The sequence below is a fragment of the Equus quagga genome, unplaced genomic scaffold (assembly GCF_021613505.1).
Source record: "Equus quagga isolate Etosha38 unplaced genomic scaffold, UCLA_HA_Equagga_1.0 73442_RagTag, whole genome shotgun sequence".
NCBI classification, from domain to species: domain Eukaryota; kingdom Metazoa; phylum Chordata; class Mammalia; order Perissodactyla; family Equidae; genus Equus; species Equus quagga.
Window position 1 is genome coordinate 672,501 of NW_025802777.1, and position 22,109 is coordinate 694,609.

The 22,109-nt window shown below is 53.9% G+C and overlaps 1 protein-coding gene across 2 annotated transcripts; it reads right to left on the reverse strand.

The window, feature by feature from the left end:
• Nucleotides 1–2,199: 2,199 nt before the first annotated feature.
• On the reverse strand, nucleotides 2,200–18,762 carry LOC124234308 (ribosomal RNA processing protein 1 homolog A-like). 2 transcript variants are annotated; one of them, XM_046651617.1, is made up of 13 exons: nucleotides 18,555–18,761; nucleotides 17,272–17,354; nucleotides 15,764–15,821; nucleotides 14,126–14,211; nucleotides 12,271–12,332; nucleotides 9,737–9,866; nucleotides 9,582–9,646; nucleotides 9,158–9,351; nucleotides 6,237–6,316; nucleotides 5,416–5,513; nucleotides 5,140–5,159; nucleotides 4,053–4,166; nucleotides 2,200–2,881 (listed from the first exon to the last, which is right to left on the reverse strand). In XM_046651617.1, exons 1-13 carry the CDS (start codon nucleotides 18,685–18,687, stop codon nucleotides 2,673–2,675), a joined length of 1,332 nt encoding a protein of 443 aa, XP_046507573.1. In that variant the 5' UTR covers nucleotides 18,688–18,761; the 3' UTR covers nucleotides 2,200–2,672. The 2 variants fall into 2 exon arrangements, with proteins under 2 accessions (XP_046507573.1, XP_046507574.1); XM_046651618.1 differs by lacking the exon at nucleotides 4,053–4,166 and having other exon boundaries at nucleotides 18,555–18,762.
• Between the last annotated feature and the right edge of the window lie 3,347 nt (nucleotides 18,763–22,109).

Below are 22,109 nucleotides of genomic sequence, written 5' to 3' on the forward strand. Positions count from 1 at the left end.
CCAAGAGGGAGCAGATGGGGACGGGGTGGGACAGGCCAGGGGAGGGTCTCCCTCGCTGTGCATGGCCTGTGCAGGGCCAGGTGGGGTCTCCGCGCACAAGCAGAGGGCACTGCGGGGCCTTCCGTGAGCTCTGGCCAGCTGTGCCAGTGCGGTGAGGCCACGGCATGGGCTTACAGGTGAAGCAGCACCGTGCGGAGCGCCCACCCAAGGCGGGAATGTAGAACGCACAGCGCTGTGGACACAGCCAGGCAGTTCTCCCAACAACCAAACACGGCTCCCTCCCTCCTGGCCCAGCAGCTCCACCCCCAGATACACACCCGAGATGAACACACATCCACGCAGACACCGGTGCGGGTACATTCGCGTTACCCACAACCACCGCAAGGCGAGGAGTGTCCAGTGGACAAAGGGACAAAGCGTGCTTTATCCAGAGTCAGCCCCAAGAGGAAGGAAATGCTGACCAAGCGACGACATGGAAGAACGCTGACAGCTCAGGGAAGAAGCCAGACACGGAGGACCACACACTGCTCAATCCCATTTATTTGAAAGTCCCCAATGAGGAAATCTGTCAAGACTGAAAGCCCACTAGCGGCCGCCAGGGGCAGGGATGGAGGTGCACCCAAGGTACACCAGGTGTCTTGGGGTGAAAATGCTCTAAAATTGACTGTGGTGATGGTTACACAACTCCAAACACACTAAGAATTCCTGACCTGTACCTGTTAAGTGGGTGAATCAACTGGGATGTGACTTCTATATCAAGAAAGCTGTTTTAAAAAGAACATCTGGGGAAACAAAAACAATGCCAACTTTTAAACATTTTGAACACAAGCTTTCCTGGGGGCCAGTGGTTGGCGGTGTGTTCAGTTTCCTCACGGGGCTTCACCATTTTGCCCAAGGAGTACGGTTCCTGACGCGGCAGGAACACTGCCAGTCAGTCAACAGCCGGCGGGCACCGAGGTTCTGTCGAGAGCACCCGCGGTTGGTGAGCTGAGGGCTCTGAAGACAACAGAGGTTTACTGAACAGGCCTGAAACAGTTAATAGAAAAAGCCAGCGCTGACACAGCCATGGAAGCGCTCTGGTTAAGAAGTGCAGTCAGGGAGCTGGCTCGGTGGCACTGTGGTCACGTTCACAAGCTCCACTTAGGTGGCCTGGGGTTTGCGGGTTTAGACCCTGGACAGGGACCTACACACTGCTCATCAGGCCCTGCTGTGGTGGTGTCCCACATACAAAATGAAGGAAGACTGGCACGGATGTTAGCTGTTAGCTCAGTGACAATCTTTCGCACCAAAAAAAAAAAGAAAAAGAACTGCTGTCAGGTACGATTGCTTTTTTTCCCCTCAGAAATTTCTATAGTAGCGTGGTTTCCTCACTTTTTGACCAAAAGAATTCCAAGAAAAATACTGCATACTCCCGCCAACACACACACACACAGTGCTGACAGCAGCATCAGCCAGGGCACAGGGCCCCTTACCAAGCCCTGCCCACCTTCAAGGTGCTTTAGGAAAGGGAACCGTGAACTCCAGGAGGTGAGTGCTGCTGCCCCTTCTCCCTGGGCCCAACCCTGCTCCCCTAGCCAGCCTCTCCACCCACCATCAGGACTGAAAGGGCGTCCGCTGAGCGCTGACTGCCCCTGGGTGGGGGACATGTCACAGGCAGCAGGGCTCTGGGGACCAGGGTTCAGTCTCAGCCTCTGTGGGTGCCCCCCCAGGCCAGGCCCGTCACCCCCACACTGTGGCCTGGCAGTAGCCCGGCTGGCAGACCAGACCATGGCTGCCGCACTGCCTGGAAGCCATCCACAGGCACTAAGTCGTGTTTTTCTTTTCCTTCTAGTTGGCATTCTGGGGCCAGGGGCTCCTCCCAGCACACACCCCTGGAACGAGCCCCCTCACGGTGCTCTGGTCAGGGCCCAGCAAACCTGTGGCTGCCTTGGACCCTCCGGGACGAGCAGCAGGGCTGAAACCAAACATAAAGGAGCCAAAGGGAGGTATGCGGGGCCCATGGGTCTGCCCAGCGGGATGTCAGATCCACTTCTGCCTCCAAGTCATGGAAGACGAGGGGCAGGCCGAGGAGCTGAGCCCCGTACCAGACATGTCCGCCGCGAGCCATGGGGCTGCCGCAGCGCTGCGCTCACCGCCAACTCCAAGCCCAAGTGTGCAAAGTGGGAAGTAATAGCCCGTCCAGACAACCACTACTAACACTAGCTTCTTCCAGATTTTGTTTGAGAAACATATAAACAGATTTTCTGCAACAAAAACTGGTATAAAGTAGAAACACCACTTGGGAACCCGGCACTGTCAATACACACCACCAGAAAGCTCCCCGCACAAATGCACAGGGGCAGGACTCCGTCTGTAAGATGGGGGTAGCGCTGTGCTTTTGGACGCCCCGCAGAGCGCATGGCCAGTCCTCTGCGAGGGAGGGCTGTAGACAGGAGAGGTCAAGTCTCGGGGTGTCCCGGCCTGGCCGAGGTCAGCACACAGCAGCAGTTTCTGGGACACGGGCACTAAGTGCCGCTTTCCCGACAGTGAGCCAGGGAGCAGTCACGTCAGTCTCGGGAACATGGCCCAGTGCCCGTGTCCCTGCTTCAACTCAGCGGCCCCAGAGGGGAGCACGGGGAGAGCACCCCTGCCCACCCGCCCTGGCGGCGTCACTTCCCGCTCTCCCGGGTCTGCTACTGCTGCGTCTTTGGCTCCTGGCCGCTGGCCACCTTCGCTCTGGCCCCTCCCTGGGGCCGCCGCTTCTTCCTGGGAGCCCCTCTCCTGCCACGGTCCCCAGGCTGCTCCTGGTGTGCAGTGGGGTTGGGCCCCACGCCCCGTCGCCGCCTCATCCTCTCAGATCCCGGGCTCAGGCCTGGTGGCGGGTCCTCCTTTCCACCTTTCCCTGAAACAGCAAGGCTGTATGAGCAAGGCACCGCGAGGGCCCGGGGTCCTTCACACTGATTCTCTGACCGAGGTGTCAACTCCAGGGCAGCACACAGAACACACAAGTGCCTGACACAGAACATGGGTGTCAGGCAGGTGAGAAATCTATGCTGCCTCCCCACAACGGGCAGACTGACCGGAAGGTGGACGCCAGAAATACCAGCGTGAGGACAAGATCAAGAGAAAGAAAAAGTGGGCAGCAAAGGCGTGACAGAGGAGCAGTGGCAGGTGATGCTAGTCAGAAGGGGCAGGCTCGCAAAGCAGGGCCCAGAGCTTTGACTCAACTCAGTGCACGACGGAGCTATGAGACGGCACTCAGGGCCAACCTGGCATCAATGTGTGAGCCAGCCCAGCGCCCGCTGCAGGGCCCAGGTGTGGAACGCTGTGGAGGGTGGTGGCCTGCGCTGGAGCAGGGCTGGCTCGAGAGACCCTTCTAAGGACAGATCCTCGGATGTGGGGAGGTTTAGTACGTGCAGGACAACATGGGAGGGCTCTCAGCTGGGGCTGGGGGCACCATCTCTCCCTCTTGTGCATCCCCGTGCAGGCGAGGGTGCCCCCAGCCCCTGCCCGGCTCTGCAGCCCATCCCCACTGCAGCAGGCAGCCCCACGCCCCTCTTGTGTGGTGGGCACAGGCCCAGGGTGTGACAGAAGCACAGGAGCCTTTAGTACAGTAGACAAGGTGGGGGGACAGAGGAGAGGAAGGAAGAGGGAGGGAAGCCTCTGAAATCAAGAAAGAGAGCACAGCAAGGTGACGGGGCTCTGGAGGATGCTGAAGGCGAGGAGCAGTGGACGGGCTCAGTCCAGGGGTGGAAAAGGCTCCGGGAGAGGCGCCCAGGCCAGGGCTGCAGATAAGGAGAACAGGGAGCTGGCAAAAGCCTCCAGGCCAGCCAGAAGAAGCCTGAGGCCCTGACGCTTCACAAGGCAGCCCCTACTGCTGCAGGGTACCTGGGCCAGAGCGCCCCATCTCCAGGACATGTGGGCTGCAGGCAGTGGGGAGGGCCAGGATGGGAGGAGGGATTCATGCCTCGAGGCCAGCCTCAGGGAGAGGCGTCCCAGTGAGCATAAGCACGGGTGCAGATGGAAAGCAGGTAAACAAGCCCCTCCCTGTCAGGTGACACCACTGGTCCTACCTGTCTTGTTCTGCAACCTGGACTTGGGCAAACGCTTCTTGGCCTTTCTCTCCCGCCTCCCTCCCTGCAGACTCCTGTAGGCTTTTTCCGGGACCTCATCCTCAGGGAAGAAGCCTAGGGACCAAGGTAGATAACCAGGAGGCTGAGAGCAGGCCTGATGCTTTGCGTTTGGGTGTTCACGGCTTCCAACAGCTCCACAAGCAACAGCTGCACAACCTCTGTGTTCTAACCTGCCACGGCCACACTCAGCGCAGAACTGTGCTGTCAGTGCTTCGGGAAGAGCCAATTCGTGGAGCATTTACAATACATCACAGTCTATTTCTTAAAAATGCTCATGCTGGAAAGGGGCACTAGAGAACTTTCCAGGCAACGGTAACATTCTGTACCTTACGAGTTTGAATTACACAAGTCTCTGTGTGGGTCAAACCCCCCAGATGTGCACAACACCCATGCATTTCATTGTATGTAGATTTTACCTAAAGAACACTGGACTCTAGTTTGTGATAAGCACGAAGTATTTACAGTCCGAGAGAGGGAGGGCGGGCTCCATAAGCAGATCCATGATAAGACAAGGACAGTAAAATGGTGATGGCAGAACTGAAGTGGTGGGTACGCAGGGCCTCTGCATACTGTAAAATCTATCCACTTTGCCATATGTTTACAATTATTCAGAATGAAATACAGGGGGAAAAGCTTATGTCTTCAATCGTCAATCAAGGACACTGCCTTTCAGAATAAGCCATCTCAGTTCCATCAGCCACACTCTGAACAGTGGAGTGGGCTGCACAGCAGACCAGCAGCATCCGCTGCCTCAGAACTTACCAGAAATGCAGATTCTCGGGCCCCATCCCCCTGGAGCCCAGCCCTGAGCTTCACAAGCCTCCTGGGGATTCTCACGCACACTCAGGTCTGAACTACGACGAGAGCTGCAGCGTCCCTCAACCCGCCTCTCTCCCATAGAAACCCCACCGGCTCTGTGCACAGAGATGATTCACGCCATGAGGGTGAACACACGATCAATCCTCTCCCCAGAGGATGAGATGCCTTCCAACTCGGGGGCCGTCTCCGTGTGCGACCAAATGCTCACCTTCTGCCAGGTGCTGCAACCTGAAAGAACGAGATACGGTCACCACCACGGCTGCGGCTCCTGAAGGAAGGAGGGTGCACCCAGAGAAGGCAGCCCCTGTATGAGGGCTGCCCTGGGGGAGCCCACCCGCCGAGCTCCGAAGATGAGGACTGCCCGCCCTCCGGGCTGAGGCCTCCTGAGAAGGAGGGGGCCAAGTGAAGGCGCCCGGCGCTGATGAAGCACATGGCAACTCCCAGGCAGCGGAGGCACGCCAGCCCCCTTCAGAGACACACTTACTTCCGGATCACCTTGTAGAGACGCTTCCTGTTCTGAGAAGGGGTGCTCTGGTGACTGGCCACTTCGAACAGTCTGTTGGCAACGGCCTCATAGTCAAACTGTTTCATAAAGAGACACCGTGGAGGCAGAGTCAGTCCCCTCCCGGTGTTCCCAGAACATGAACTGAGCAGAGAGCACACCTGGCCCGTGTGTGGATTCCCACTCAGATCACAAGGACACGCCCCGACATCCTCCCGCCCTGCCCTGAGCAAATGCCAACTATCTAGAAGCCGAGGGCAGCAAAGAGGCGCCAGGGCACTGCTGCCCGACGGAGACAGGGCCTCCAAGGCAAGCTCCGCAGCTTCCAGCCCCGGGGAACTGCTCAAAAACAACCAGGAAGAAACCAGGATGGTCAATTTCGATAAATTTTACTTAACCCAAGATACCAAAAATCTTAATTCAACAAGTAATTAGTATTTAAAACTCATCAGTAAGTATTCCACATTTCCGATCTCCTGAAGGCACAGACCCTGTCCCCTGAGCTCTGACTCTGGGCGGGACCCTCGTTTGCCCCCACCCCATGAGGCGGGCCAGGAGCAGACGTGGGGAGGCCAACGTGAGGTGAAGCCAGATCAGGAAGCACGCACGCCTGCCTGAGCCCGGTCTCCCAGCCCAGAGCCTGTTTTCAAGGACTCGTGCTCCAGAGCACCTGCCTTGCCCCACGTCTAAGTTGGATGGCTGCCATCTCCCTTCAAATGCCTCCCCCTCCAGCTTCCAGAGTCAGCAGTGGAGCGGACAGCAGAGGGCACAGCTGAGAGGTGAGCCCACAAACCCAGACCCACCTGGAGGACAGGGCCAGTGCTGTCCTTGTCATCTTCTCCCTGCTCCTCGTCCACATCAGGTTCAGCCCCATGGATGGAGCCTAGAACAGAAAGGGCCCCATGAACTCAGACACACACCTAGTGTTGCAGGATCCCAATACAAACATCTGGGGACCAAGAGCCCTGTGTGCCAGGGCCCACGACCCAGCAGAGCACGCAAGTGTAGGCTGGGGAGAGCCCACAGCACGAGAGGGACACTGACAGTCTCAGATCAACAGGAGTGGTGCCACCGCAGGCCTGAAAACAAGCGAGATGCCACAGAAGGGGTGGGGCCTGACCAGTCCTTAAAGAGGAGAATTATGAGTGGGCATCTTAGGCAGCAAATTGTAGCGCTGGAAGTTCCAGGAGTGAGGAGGAAGAGCAGCGAGTCCCGGCATGGGGTGGGCCTGGATCGAGGGACCGCGGGAGATGACGTTTCAGGTGAGGGACCTGACGCTGGGCAGGCATCCAGGGCTCTGATGTCACTGCCCACAGAAGACAGGTTCTGGACGATAGGTGGACATGAGGGGCAGGTGTGTGCAGCAGAGAATGAGGACAGCAGGGCCGAAGGCGGCACAGGTGGGCCCTCCAGGAGACGCCCAGGTCTGCCTGTGCCGGATGACCTGGCTACTGGGAGTGAGAAGGGAGAGGGGGGGACAGGTCAGATGCACCGGCAGCTGGGGTCCCACGCTGGGGAACGGAGGTGTGGCTAACAAGAGCCTCAGAGCAGCCAGCAAGGTCGAAAGAGCCAGAGGGGCAGAATTAGCCCTCACATCTACGTCAGATGACCTTCCACAAGGGCACCAGGACTGCTCACTGGGAAAAGGACAGTCCCTTCAACTAATGGTGCTGGGAAAAGTGGATCTGCATGTGCAAAGAAGGAAACTGGACCCTCACCTCACAGCATACACAAAAACTAACTCACAATAGACTAACAACTAAATGTAGAAGCTCAAACTATAAATCCCTCAGAAAAAACACAGGACAAGAGCTTCATCACACTGGATTCGGCAATGATTCCTGGACATGACAGCAGAGGCACAGGCAATGAAAGAAAAAACAGACAAACTGGACTTAAAGAAAATTTTTAAATTTGGGGCATCAAAAGACAGTATCAACAGAGTAAGAGGGAGCCACAGAAAGGAGAAGATATTTGTAACTCACATACCTGACAACGGGTTAATATCCAGAATATACAGAGAACTCCTACAATTCAAGAACAAAGCAAACCGATCCAAAAACGGGCAGAGGACTTGAATAGACCTTTTTCCAAAGAAGATATACAATGGCCAGAAGCACACAAAAAGATGCTCAACACCACTAATCATCAGGGAAATGCAAATCACAACTATAGTGACACCACCTCACATCCATGGGGATGGCTACCATCGAAAAAAGCAGAATACAGTAAGCACTGGCGAGGATGTGGAACCCCTGTGCACGGTGGGTGGGAATGTAACATGGCACAGCTGCTGTGGAAAACAGTACGGAGTTTCCTCAAAAAATTAAACCTAGAACCACCATGTGACCCAGCGGTTCCATTCTGGGTATTTATCCAAAGGAACCGGAAGCAGAGTCTCAAGGCGACATCTGTGCAGCCGTGTTCATCACAGCGCTACTTGCAACAGCTAAAGCACGGAACCAACGCAGGTGTCCACTGACGGACGAATGGGTAAACGAAACGTGGTCCATCCGTACGATGGAATGTGTACGATTCAGCTTTAAAAAGGAGTGAAATTCTGACACGTACTATGACGTGGAGGAACCTGGAGAACACGGTACTGAGTGAAATAAGCCAGTCACAAGAGGACAAATACTGTATGATTCCACTTATATGAGGTTCCTAGAAGCATCATATTCACACAGACAGAAAGTAGGTGGTGGGTGCCAGGGCCTGGGGGAAGGGATGGGGAGTTAGTGTTCAACGGAGACAGAGTTTCAGTTTGGGAAGACAGAAAGGTCTAGAGATGGATGGTGGTGACGGCTGCACATCATGAATGTACTTAATGCCACTGAGCTGTACACTTAAAAATGGGTAACAGACTAAACTTTATGTGTATTTTACCACAATTTTTTAAAAAGCAGAGGCAAGGAAGAATCCTGAAGCTGGCGGATGACATGCCCCCTGCAGCCACAGGACACGATAAGCAGTGCACGGGTCACCCAGAGGAGTCAGCCACATGAGACTAACTGACATCCAGCAAGGACCCACGTTAGCATCAAGACCAGAAGAGACCAGACCAGACAGCATCGCTGCCCGAGCAGCACAAGCCCTGCCACCAAGCCCTTCAGTGGGATGTTAGCCATGGCATGTCCTGTCCACTCATCCATTCACTCACCCACCCCAACTACTGGGCGATCCTCTGTGCCAAGGGCTACACTGGGGATGCAGCTATGGTCAACCGGGCTCCCTGTCCTGATGGAGCTGACATCCCATGGTGGGGGGACTCCTCGGGCCAGGAACAACAAACAAGAGATTTACACAACTTTCAGTGATGTTTGCCAGGAAGCCAGACACTGGAAGGACTTGGGGTGGGGCTGGGAGGCTGCACTTTACACAGGGTGGTGGGGGCAGGGCCCAGAGTGACAGAGGGCAGAGACCAGTGCGGAGGGGTGAGCAGGGCAGCAGAGGCCCAGGCAGGAGCAGAGGATCAGAGAGGAGCCTGGGGGAGTCAAGAGGGCGTTGTGAGAACACCGGGGGCCACAGACCCAGGGCTGGGAGAGTGAGTGACACGTATGCTTGTTGTTAAAGGTCACCCTGGCTGCCAGGCTGACAGTGGACTTTGGGGACGAGGGCAGAAACAATGAGGCCGACAGGAGGCGAATGCAGGGATCCCAGCGAGAGCCACTCTCAGCTCAGACCAGGACGGGTGCCGTCACATCCCGATGCGTGTGATCCTCACCTTTCCACGGCTTCTTGGATGGCACATCCTGTCCCCGCTCCCGCTCCTTGCCTGCCGACATCTCCTCGTTGCCCTCTGACATCTCATCATCTTCCTCTTCCTCCAATTCCTTCATCAGGTCTTCGATGGCAAACGGGGCCTGTTCCACGATCGTTTCGAAGATGCCTCGAGTGATGTTATGCAAAACCAGAGGTCTGAAGGTGCAGCAGGCAGGGAGGCAGGCCCGTCAGGCTGGACACTCAAGGGAAGAAGCTGACTCCTTGTGCCCCTCTGTCCCCACCCACTATCCAATGGTCCCCCAGTGACCCTGTCACTTGTACACAAGTCTTCCTCTCTTCCCAAAAGGGAACAGCGATGTCCCAAAGGCAGTCACCCTGAAGAACCCGGTGAAAAAGAGGCAGACAGGAGGGCACCAGCCACTTACTCCTCAGTCCGGGCAGCGATTCTGCAGAAGGGGTCAATGAACCTCAGGTTCTGCTCGGCCGTCAGCTACAGGGAAGGAGGTGGGGCCACTTCAGCTCCTCGTTCATAAACACCCAGTCACCACCCGGCCGCTGCCCACACCCGAGCCGACCTCACCTCATCGGCGCCCACTTTGGTCAGCTCCTCCAGGAAGATCTCCAGGAAGTGGCTCTTCACCCCATTGGGAGCCTGGCTGTCAGGGTGCAGGATCTCAGTCGTCAGCAGCTCCAGCAGCTGCTCAGTCTGTCTGAGAAAGAAACAGGCAAATCAGCAGGCAGCCACATCAGGCAACGAGGCGGTGGTGTCCCCTCTACCTAAGTGGGGAGCTTCGAGGGGAACGCCATCACAGGCAGGCGTCCCGTCTTCCACACCCCAGCACTCACATCCACACAGGCGAAGCCTCAACAATCTGGGTCCACTCCAGCACAAAGAACTCTTGCTATAACTGATCTATGCGACCAGCACCAGCACATACGTCATGACTGAGTCTGAGCTACAAGGTGAAAGGTGTATAAACCTTCACACAGGCTCCCCTTCTTTCCTCACAACCGCAGGGCAGGGGGAAGGCCTGGTGCCACAGGGTGCTAACTCCAGTCTCCCGTCTCTCTGCTGTCCTCGCTGGGAACTGCTCTGGAAGGACGCCAGGACAGAGCAAATGCAAAGCAAGCAGAGGGAGGCCAGAGAAGGGGAGGGGCTTACTTCCTGGTTCTGCTGCACTGAGTACGCAGGCCGTGACACGTCACAACAGAGCTCTCCCCAGCATGCTGTTCCAGTGGTCTCAGGGGCCCACAGTTCCAAGGTCAGAGAGTTCCAGAGACCAGCCTTCAGTGGTCTGGATGCACCTGAGACTCCTGGGTGCTGGATAATACGCAGATCCCTACACCTGACTCTAAATCATGCATTCTCTTAGAATCTCCCTGGACGACGCTGATGCACGGCAACACTGTGGAGTCACCGATTCCGGAAAGGAAAAGGGATGCTGTCTGTGGCTCAGGAAAAAGGAGCCGAGGCCAGATCAGGTGCAGGAGACCGCCTCCCGGGGTAACAGTAACACTGACAGACATTTACCAGGAAAACAAACTAGTTAACATGGTGTAAGAATGGAGAAAAGCTAGAAGAGTGGACCAAACTAGTCCCACTGGTTACTCAGAGCAACGGGAGCTTGCCAGCTTCTTCAAGATGACCTTTGCATTGAATTACTAGTGACAGTGACAACAGAACTACTTTTGCAATAATAAATCAAAAGAAAGTTAACCAAAATAAAATCGTCCCTTTAACATTTAATTCTGCTTCAGTCACGGGTACCCACCGGGTAACCCACAGACCTGTCCTGAAACGGGTGAGGCTCGGGGCCTTGGGGCCTCAGGGCCTCACGGGAACTTAGGATGCAAATCACAACCAGAGGCCCTTGTGCCCCAAACATAAAGTCCCCCACAGTAATTCTAAACTCAGAAAAATTCAGGTAACTATACCCCAACTCCTGCTGATCTTGTTCATATGGGGGAAGAAAAGTGGACCGGGGCAAGAATTTGTTAACTCTGCTATCCAGACGATAACCAAGTTCCACAGTAACAGGGCTGTGGGCCCCACTCTCTACTTTCACGTCAGGTACTAGTTTTAGTATCCATACACTTGAAATCAACTCCTTTAATGTACACTTTTAAGTTATAAATCAATTCAAAGTTTATTGTTTCTCAGTTTCTCTCACCCTACCCCCTACCCAAAACCACACAGCAACAACACACTGACATGGGAGTGTTTCTGATGCATTGTCAGTAAAATAGAATAAAAACATCACGTTTGACACGATGCCACTTTTGTACCACACACAGAAAACAATACTTTAAAAGTAAGTATCTGTTGGAGTTAAAATTGCTTTTTAACATTTTATAAAAGCTTGCTGAATTCTCTAAACTAAGCACGCCTCATTCGTAACTACAAAAAATTTATAAAGAACTAAACTTTTAAATTAACTTTAAAAACTTTAAAAGTGAACACTGAGGAACGCACTGTGAGTTGTGGATCTCGGACTGCCCGTGACTTGGCCGCAGAGCTTCATGCAGCAGCTCATGGCGGCAGGAGCCCCTCCCCGCCCCTGCTTGGTCCCCGTGGTCTGCAGGAGGGGTGGGGGAGGAGCTAAGGCCCAGCAGAGCCCACCCAGCCCCACCTGCAGTGGCAGAATCCCCCCACCGCAGCTCCACGCGGCGGAAGCCTGAGGAACCGCAGGCCCCTTACAGTCTGGGGGGACACAGACCACCCCACCACAAGCACGACCGTCAAAACTGAGAAGTCTGGATGAATTAAATATGTCTAGAACTGGGAGCAATTACCTCTGACAAGATAACTGAATATACTGTGTTTTACAAAAAACACTCCTTAGCTGTGCGTTTCTTCTAAGGCGAGGACTCCATTCTGACCACAGTAAGAACTCAGCACCAAGACGGTTCCCAAACACTCCCACGAACACAAGAGCAAACCCCAGCTGTGGAAACGCCTTCGTTTTCAGTACCACCGTTCACCCTGCGACGTAAAGGCGATGTCTCTTTACGACTAACAACTAAGAGAAGCAGGTGACCCCGGCGGCCCTATGACAGGGACCCGGATCGCCCGCGAGCAGCAGGCCGCCCTCAGGGCGCACCGTGAGGACCTACCTCTCTTCCCATCCTCGCATTTTCAGGGCCGTCAAGGACTCATTCAGGACCATCCGCATGAGCTGTGGCACAAAAGGAGACCCGTGAGTGGGGGCACAACCTAGACCTCCCCTCTACCCCTTGGTCACCTGTGTGCCCCTAAATGCACAGCAGGCTCTCCAGAGCTGTTGGTGAACAGGACACCAAGCCCTCGGGACCCTAGGCTCTGAGAATGTGCCACTGCCCTGGGGCTGAGATGCCCCCACTATCCCAGAGCGCCAGGAAGTCAGGCTCACAGTGGAAACAGCCCGGCAGCAACTGCAGCACCAGAAAGGAGAGCTGAACCGGAAGGGCCCCTGCCTCAGGAGCGAGAACAGGGACCAAAGCACAGGTGTCCCCTCATGGGAGAGAGCCCTCTCAGAAAACCCCACGCCTGAGACTGAGAATGTCCCTCTGAGCTCGCCCAGGGACCGCTTCCCCAACACAGAAAGAGTTCACGCTCTCTGCCCCATTCCCCTACTTCCCCTTTACAATGGCTCATGGCATCTCTGGCCCGGTTTTCGTACCTTCCAGATACGAACCCAGAACGCCCACAGAGGGATCTGGTCGTGGTAAAAGGCCACAGAGGACAGGTACAGAGCACACACAGGAGGCAGGACGCCCTTCTCCAGGGACGCTAGAGGCACACCTTACATCACTCCCTGCCTGCAGTGCTGTCAAGAGGGTGGGCCCTCATAGCAGGCAGTGCTGCCAGACGTGGTCACACAGGGGGACATCGAAATGGGTCTCAAAAAGCAAGAGAACCCATCCCATCAGAGGGCCCAGCAACTGCACCCTGGAAACTGCGTGCTAACAGTAAGACCTCCCCTCCTGTAAACTTGTACTTTGTGAAAGTGCAAAGCCTGGCCCTGGCCCCCTGCCTGCCCCATGCTTCAGCATCTGACTTCCTTCCCTCTTGAGCGCCAGCCAGTCCTCACTTTAATGACATGTGACATCACACAGTGTCCACATAACGCTGGCCCAAGTCTAACCTGGGGCTGAGCCAAAGCGGCAGATCTCGAGTAACCGCAGCCCCAAGGGCTCCTGCCTTTAGTGAGGCCCAGCCCCTTGTCCCCATCAGGTCACCAGCTCTCAGACAGCAACACTGTCCCTTCATCTGAGGACCGTCCCAAGTCCCAGTGAACACCATCACAGTAAGAAGACTGTGGTTCAATGGGGACGAGGGGGGGCAGCAAGACACTGAGTCTGGAAAACCCAGTCTTCTCCACATTTCTGAGGGCAGATCAGCAACCTGAATTCACAGGAACGCAGTGTCAGAAAGAAGGAAAAAGGGGATTCTGCATATGACAATTATATTAATTGTCCTCGCCCAGAAGAAAACACCGTCAGAGGCCAGGACCCCACCAGCGGACCCGAGGGTCTCTGTCCAGGGCACGAGCCCGCGCGGCTTCCTCCACAGGGAAGCAACGGCTTCACCACCGACTCTCCCTGGAAGGGCAAGTCTATCCCTCCTCCTCTGAACTGCTTTGTGTGGTGTTTTAAGGACTGAAGTCTTTGCCCACCCACCACCCCTCAGAGACAGGGCCAATACCGTGGAATCCTGCGCACACACACACCCCAAGCAAGGTCTGGGCTCCCGTCACGCCACCAGGCTTCCAGGTCACAGTGCTCAGGGTCTCCACACTGTGAAGCCTTGACCCTCTGCACCGCCAGGGTGGGGAAGGCTCAGGGGCCAGACCTCTCTGCCGTGTCCTGGCCTGCCCCGCCGGCCCTGCAGGGGAGCAAGGACCGGGTGCCGGGTGCTCAGACCTGCTCCCCACGCCCACCATGCAGGCTCCGCAGGGGGCCCCAGCAGGAGAGTGCACAGCGTCCTCACCAGGTAGTACTTGTCCAGGCGCAGTCTGTCTATGCCCGTCCACTCACGATTAATGGTTTGCCAGAACGTCCGAAGGAACAGGTGCTCTGGAGGAGTAAGGAGGCCAAAAGAGACTCAGAGAGGAACAAGGAAACCACTTTGGGAAGTGGAGTGAGAGAATGTGAGGAAAGCTGGTCAGGACGTCCTGTGCCACCAACCTGTGGGTTCTCAGCCCCAGAGTCTGCTGAGCTGAGAAGTGGTGCTATGGATCTGGCTTCGAAATGAGGCTGAGGAACCTCAGAGAGAGAAGCAAAGCCCAGCGACTGCCCCAAGCAGCAGCCACATCCTCTAAAGAACAGGCAGAGCCACCGGCAGGAGGGGCTCGGGCCAGTGCTTCTCCAGGCTGAGGACCTACCTGACCTCATGTCATGACGCCCCACGAGGTCCACCAACCCAATCAAGCACAAAACCCTGCTGATAACGAGTATGCCAGATGCAGAGAGCTCTGGGCTGAACTCTGTCCCCCAAATGCATATGTTGAAGTCCTGACCCCTAGTCCCTTGGAATGTGACTCTATCTAGAGAGAGGGTCTTCACAGAGGTAATGAAGACAAGATAAGGTCATTGTATGGGCCCTAACCCAACGTGACTAGCGCCCTCAAAAGGGGGTACTAGGACACAGACATGAACAGAAAGATGACCATGTGAGGACACAGGGAGAAGACGGCATCTACAAGCCAAGGAGAGAGGCCTCGGAGGAACCACCTGCCCACACCTTGACCTCGGGACACAAACGGGGCGTCTCCTATCTCCTGTTACAGGCTTCTCCAACAGCAAAGGTTCGTCAGATGGTGCAGTAATGGACAGGCCTGGCTCCACTAATTCATTCAAGTGTCACTATGCTCAAGTGTCACTCATTCAAGGCGAACACTTTGTACTTGGCCTTTTGCTGAGCATAGAAACAAACTCCTCCGTAAGTTCTTAGAAGGTAGCAGTCATGGAGAATGGATCTCCTCCACTACCACTCAAATGAGTTAGACTCTCCCAAACCAGGAGAGCAGTTACTGCAACTGTTTGCACAGCCCCTAATTTTGACTACTCTGCCTACTTAGGTATAAGTGAATACACCCCTCCCACATAGCATCGGTCCTCGTGGTCTATGCCAGAGACGCTGCCCAGCCTCGGCTGTTCCTGGAGCAGCACAGGGAGGTGGAAAATGCTGGTGCCCAGGCCCCAGCCCCAGGGCCTGATCTAACTGGACCAGGGTCTGGACACCAGGATTCTAAAGACTCCCAAGTGACTCCAACAGGCAGGCAGCACGGGTGAGAACTCCTGACCCTGGTGAGGACAAAAAGGGAAGGGTTAGGAAAGCGCACTGCAGGAACTTCACAAGCAGCAGGTGGGATTCGGTCAAACAGCTTGGTAACACCACACCAGCTTTCCGTTCCAATTTTAAAACCTAAGATTCCAGCCCTTGAGCTTCCTGAGCTGAGCCTATTTTGGGTAACTGAGTTAACACGCGCTGGACACTCAGAACAGTGTTTTACACATAAGTACCAGCAGAAGCCAGCCAGAACGGGGACCGCTCTCGCTCTCAGAACACAAACCTGCGTCTGGCAGCTGACTCGCTGCGATTCTGGCCCAAGGCGAGGATACTCACGTGCCTCTGCACTCTGAAAAGCATGGATGAGCTGGGAAATGGTCCTTCCTAGTTCCTCCTGTGCAGGAAACAGTAAAAACTCCCTCAGTCCCTGGAGAAATGTGCTCTTACAACAACATGCAACAGCAGAAAGACAAACGCACTCAACTGTCCACGCCCTCATCGTGAGAACTGGCTTCCACTGGCTCGTTCAGCCCAGCAGCTTGAGGTCTGCAAGTTCACCCCTATTGTGAAAGGCCTCTCCTACAGCCAGGGCCCAGAGCCTCGAAACACGCAAGGGCAGTAAGAGCCCTCAGGACAGAGGCCGAGCCCCAAGCAGTGGAGGTGGACCGTCAAAAGAGGGGGCGCCAGAGAGCAGGGAGGCACCTGACCAGCAAAAAGAGGGGGCTGGGCAGACTCTGTAAGTTGCTCCCTGTCCGCCTGCATCACCGCACCAAGCATCGCCTAGCGCACTGGCTGAAGAGATGATTCCAGACCCTCCCCTGGAGAGATCCCATTCAGCAGGCATGGAACACAGCACAGGGATCTGCATGTTAAACAAGCACCCTCCCTACCCAGGTGATTTTAAAGAAGAGCAGACAGTCCACACCCTGAGCAACACTGCTCTAGAAACACTAGCATTTTAGGGCAGTGAAACTCCTCGGTGAGATGCCACAATGGTGGAGACAAGACATTACACGCTCATCTAAACCCTCAGAATGTACACCAAGGGTGAACCCTAATGGAAACTATGGACTCTGGGTGATGATGATGTGACAATGTTGGTTCATCAACTGTCCCACTCTGGTGGGGGACGTTGACAGTGGGGGGCTGTGCACATGTGGGGCGGGGGGCACATGGGAGCTCTGCACCTTCCTCTCAATTTTGCTGTGAATCTAAAACTGCCCTAAAAAAATAAAGTTTTTTTTTCAAGATTTTATTTTTCCTTTTTCTCCCCAAAGCCCCCCAGTACATAGTTGTATATTTTTTAGTTGTGGGTCACTCTAGTTGTGGCATGTGGGATGCTGCCTCAGCATGGCCTGATGAGGGGTGCCATGTCTGTGTCCAGGATCCGAATCGGAAAAACCCTGGGCCGCCGAAGCTGGAGTGCATGAACTCAACCACTCAGCCACGGGGCCGGCCCCTAAAGTTTATTTTTTAAAGAGACAAAATAAAAAGGCTAGTCGGAGAAATCCTTGTCTCAGAAGACCTGGATTTGGTCCCTTGACTTCCATCATTTCAGTGCTCAGTCTGTGATCTCTGACAACACAGAACAGAGAACCCAGGCTTTCACCCATGCCAGGACCCACAATAGCATCACCTGTGTCGCCATGGCGCACAACTCAGCAAGTGCAGAACACACTCTAACCAGAGGACCAGGCCCTCTGACCATAAAAAAAAAGCATCAAAGCTATAAAACTTCGCCCAGTATCTTTGGCTTTACTAAAATGAGGGTCAACCACATGCCCGTCTGTCCTCCCACTGACACCACTGCTCCAGCTTCTTCCACCACCTTCCCATCCACTCACCTGGAGGAGAGGCTTGTCCTGCATCCACATGCAGTAAAACAGTCCCTTCCACACCTTCAGCAGCTCATCATGAGTGAAACCACCTGCACCAAAGCAGCAACTCTCAGACCAAGTGAAGCCAACCCTTCAGTGCCAGGAATGAAGCCAGAGCAATGGGGCCACCTGAGCCAGACCAAAGTCCTCCTACTGGGAAGGTACCTGGCCCTCCCCACTCAAGCCATCCTCCCAACTCAGAACCCGTGGGGCCTGTGGCTGTAAGGAATCCCCCAGGCAACTGCCATTCCATTCTTTCAATCTACAGATATCAGGCCCCATACTCCGTTTTTGGAGATTCAAACTTGAGTGAGTCATCATTTTCCCGAGTTGGATGGTGGTGACACCAATGAATCTGATGCTGAGACTTCATCTAGCATTACACTTGGGGTTTGTGCACATTCTGTTATACCTCAAATTTTAAAAGAAAAAGTTAACTCATTCAGGCTAGTAAGGGAGCCAGATATACAAAATCACTCGAAATATTTACTGAGGTCCTAACTATGTGTCTGGCACGGTGCTCCTGGATCTCAGACGTTAACTCTAGTATGGAAATCACCTGGAGGGCATCTTAAAAAAGAGATTGATGGCCCTACACAGATTGCCAGTTTCTGATTCAGCAGGGCTGGGATGGAACACAGGAATTTGCAGTTCTAATTAATGTCCAGGGGATGGTGATGCTGAAGCTGATGGGGGGGCGCAGGGTTCCACACTTTGAGAACCGCTGTTACAGACAGCAGTTAACAGGAAGCATGTTGTCTGCCCTCGCAGAGCGTACACTATAGTGAAGTTCAGTTGACAACCCAATAGTTACATAAAGAGAAAACTACAAATAGTGACAAATGCCACTCTGAGAAAAAAATACAGGATGCCCCAAACAGGGGTACCGGTGTATACGGTCTGAGAGGGGGACTGGTTCCCAGAGGGAGGGAGGTCTGAGGTGGGAAAAAGAAATACGGGGCTGAGGATGGGGTGTCCAGGCAGAGGGACACGGGGTCACCGTCCCGCGAGGTGTGGAGCATGTTGCAGAGCAGCTGCAGAGCCGCCTGGTGTGTGGGCGGGGGCGCAAGGCCGAGCGCTCCAGGGGCGGGGACCGTGGGAAGCACCGCCCGGCCACGTGGAGGCTCCACGCGGTTTGCAGGACCCCCTAGCCTCTGCTGCCGCCGCCCATGGCCGCCCTCCGCCCCCCGCCCAGCCCGGCTCGGCCCCCGAGGCGACCCCCGCCCACAGCCCGTCAGCCCCGCGCCAACCTGAGGCCCGCTGAGTCCTGGCGACGATGTATTTCCGGAGCTTCTTCACCGCCCGGTCCCGGGTCACCTGCTCGTTCCCCGCCAGGCGCTGCGCCAGCTGGATCTCGGGCGGGAGCTGCACGTGCGAAACCATGGCGACCGCCACCGGGACCCCCAGGCTCCCGCGACCGCGCCGCTTAGCCTAGACGCACGGCGTGACGAAACACCGCAGAGCCGGTCGACGCCGGGCGCGTGGCGTGACGTCACAGGTCAGCGCTGGCCTCTCCCGAGCCGCACGCCACCGCCGCGCAGTGGCCAGGAGGTGCAATGACAGCGTACCCCCTGGCGCTCGTCTGAGCGGACATTCATTCTGGACGCTTGTAACTATTAAAGGGAGGTCGTTAAGCGTATGGCCGACTTTTAGGGGGTTGTAGTGCACCCCGATTGCTGGGAAAAGGCTCTTCTTTACCAAAGAATGCCAGCGAGCACAGGAAGAAGGAATAGTAGAATTGGAGAAAGCCCTGTGCTGCCCCCAGTGAATCGTTGATTCAGGCGAAGGTTATCAGAAATCGTCCCAAGGGCCAGAGAAAGGTGGTCAGGGCCAGGGTATTGCATGAGTACCAGTCCCCGCCCCGTAAGGCATACCGCTTCCGGCAGGCGCCCCCACCTGCGCGGCAGCATCACCTCTACCCAACCCTGGTCCAGCCTTTGGAGCTGTACCGCCGCTGTCAGGACGTAAGGATGGCCGTCCACGTGCACGAGGAAACAGCCACAACCCCAGACCTGGGACAGTCCGCATGACAACTGTCCTGAACTCTTCACAGAGTTAACGTCGTGAATGAAGGAATGACTACATAAAAGAGGAGGAATGCAATATACAAATATTGATTGGATCCTGGATCAAAGAGAAAGCTATAAAAGTCCTTATGGGGACAACTGGGAAAGCTTGCATATAGTGTGGAAATTAATAAAAGAAACCCTAAGTAAACTGGAGTCGGGAAGACCTGTAGCGGGAGCTCTCACCCTCATCACACACGGTCAGGTACACCAAACAGGAAGAGACAGGCGAGTTCATCTCGGACAAGAAGTATAACTAGTTTACACTGAAGGAAGATTTCTCTCCCAACCAAACAACAGCCCAGCCAATCAGAACACCGCACCTCAGCCAATGAGAAACGCTGCAGCCCTGGCGAGCTGCTCCTCACCCTCAATGGACTTCCCTTTAGAACAGCCCCTCCCTCTCCCCCTTTTCTCTATAAAAGCAGCTCCCCTTCTTTGTTCTCTGGGTTTGCCTATGGTTCCCTGCAGCAGGTGCGTCCCAAGTTGCAAATCTTTGTGCTATTTCCGAATAAACTCATTTTGAGGGTAAACTTACATATGAATTTGTTTTTAAGCTGACACTAGACTATATGTTAGGTTACAGTACAGGATAATTGTTTATTAGGTGAAACAATGATTTTATGTAAAATGTGCTCAATAGACTTTTTTTGTAAAGGGCCATGTGTTGGGGAAGCCCACGACCACCCCCAGGTGTGCTGATTTCCTAGGAGGACTGATGGCTATGATGTATTGTGAATACAAAGGACACAGAGCAAAATCAGCACAGGGAAAAGAGGGAAGTCCAGGGAAACCAGGAGGAAACTTCCAGAATCCTCTCCCGATGAAGTTACACAGGACTCACTTAATTCTCCAGCAAGGAGCTGTGACAAGGCATTCGAGATGCCATCTACCAGGGAGCTTGTCAGAGATGGACAGCAAAGGTTTTTATTGGGGCTGGTCACATAGGCACCAAAATTCCAAATTCCCAGAGGGAAAGCCAGTGTTAGCACAAGCCATATAGTTTGTACAAAGGGTGTACACCCAGTGAGGCACTCCTATCACAGTGAGGGTGATGGGAACCCTCCCCAAATCCATGTTCCCAGACACCAGCCAACGACCAGCCTCGTGAGCAGGACTTTCTCAGGAGAGCAGTCGGGGTTTGTGTTAACTCTCTTCTGCACAGGGAAGACAGGGAATATTTTCTGCTTTGTGGGCCAAACAACTGCTATTGTAACACAAAAGCAGCTACGGACAATATGTAAATGAATGGGTACAGCTGTGTTCCAGTAAAACCTTATTTTCAAAAACAGGTGGTAAGCCAGATTCAGCCCAAGGACTACAGTTTGCCAATACGTGATGGAGAAGAGTGTCCTCACTTTAGGAAATAACTGTGCAGTGCATGGTGGGGGTGAAGTGTCATGATGAAAATAAACTGATAATCACACACACACACACATAGTACATAAGCAAATATGGCAAAATGTTAACAATGATTGAATCTGGTGTCAGGAATACAGGCATTGCATTGCCCTGTTCTTCCAACATTTTCTATGTTTGAAAATTTCATAACAAAAAGTTGGGAAATAGTTTAGAAACTGGTTTTAGAATTAGATTAGTTCTTTCACTGACTATTTAAATACCATTTATATGCCAGGCTCCACTCTAGGCAACACTGATGCTGTGAACAAGACAAGGTCCCACCTCTTGGAGCTCACATTTCAGTGACAATGCTGAACTATAAAATAACAGATCCACGCACTACAGGGAGGCCGGCGCTCCGTGCTGTGGAAAAGCTGAGAGGAGGGAAAGGAGACAACAAGGCCAAAGAAAAGAGCAATTTTCACAGACATGTAGTGAATTCTTGACACAAAACTTCAACAAAATAACTCAATGAAATGCACCAACATAGCCTTCAGAAATATACTTGACAGTATCTACAGCTGGTAGATGCCAACACTAATGAAAGATTGTTCAACATAATTGAAATATAAACGTGCTTTATTCTAAATGCAAAGTTATCCCTCTTTAGTAACCTTTTCAAAGTCTGCTGTGCGTTGAAGCCAAGAACAACCAATGGATACGAAAATGAATGGCAAAAGTATGATGAGAAACATGATATTTTTAGACTCTCAAAGGTACATATTCGTTACAGTAGGAAAACTTCACAAGGGAGCAACCTGGCAGACGCCACTGCCTAAGGAGACATGAGCAGGGACCGCGATGTAGGGGGAGCCTGGACCAGAAAGGGGCCTTTACTGGGACAACAGTGAGACACAGGCAGTTCCGTAGAGGAGCTCGTTGGATTGCACCTCAAAGCTCATTTCCTGTCTTGATAACGACGCTACGCCTGAGCTTGTGGATGAGGTTAACATTAGGGAAACTCGATGAAGAGTTTACAGAATCTCTACACTATTTTTGCAACCGAAAATTATTTCAAAGTAAAAAGTTTTAAAAATTAGAAAAGCAAAATAAGAAATTCTGATGGGAATTTGGGGAATGAAGGTATTTTCCAAGTTTATACACATCGCCCCCTGTAATGCTCACCCCACGAGGGCAGGGGTTGGTCTGTCTTGTTCGCCCTGCCCCCAGGACAGCGCCTAGGTGGTGACAGCGTGCACAAGAGCTGTGAAGAGCTCACTAGGTACAAACCAGCAAGAGAAAGGTGCTCATTCACTCCACAAATGATAAAGACCAGCATCTCTCATGTACATACAGGATCATGTGGGGCCTCTTCTCATCTTGAGGCGGTCCTGTTTC

Excerpts from the sequence above, each read along its gene's own strand:
- LOC124234308 (XM_046651617.1), bottom strand. The coding sequence starts at position 18,687 with ATGGTTTCGCACGTGCAGCTCCCGCCCGAGATCCAGCTGGCGCAGCGC. Across the intron at positions 12,333-14,125 it reads GCCTGGACAAGTACTACCTG|CTCATGCGGATGGTCCTGAA; the intron begins GTGAGGACGCTG and ends TTTGTGCCACAG. Across the intron at positions 9,647-9,736 it reads CCAAAGTGGGCGCCGATGAG|CTGACGGCCGAGCAGAACCT; the intron begins GTGAGGTCGGCT and ends CCTTCCCTGTAG.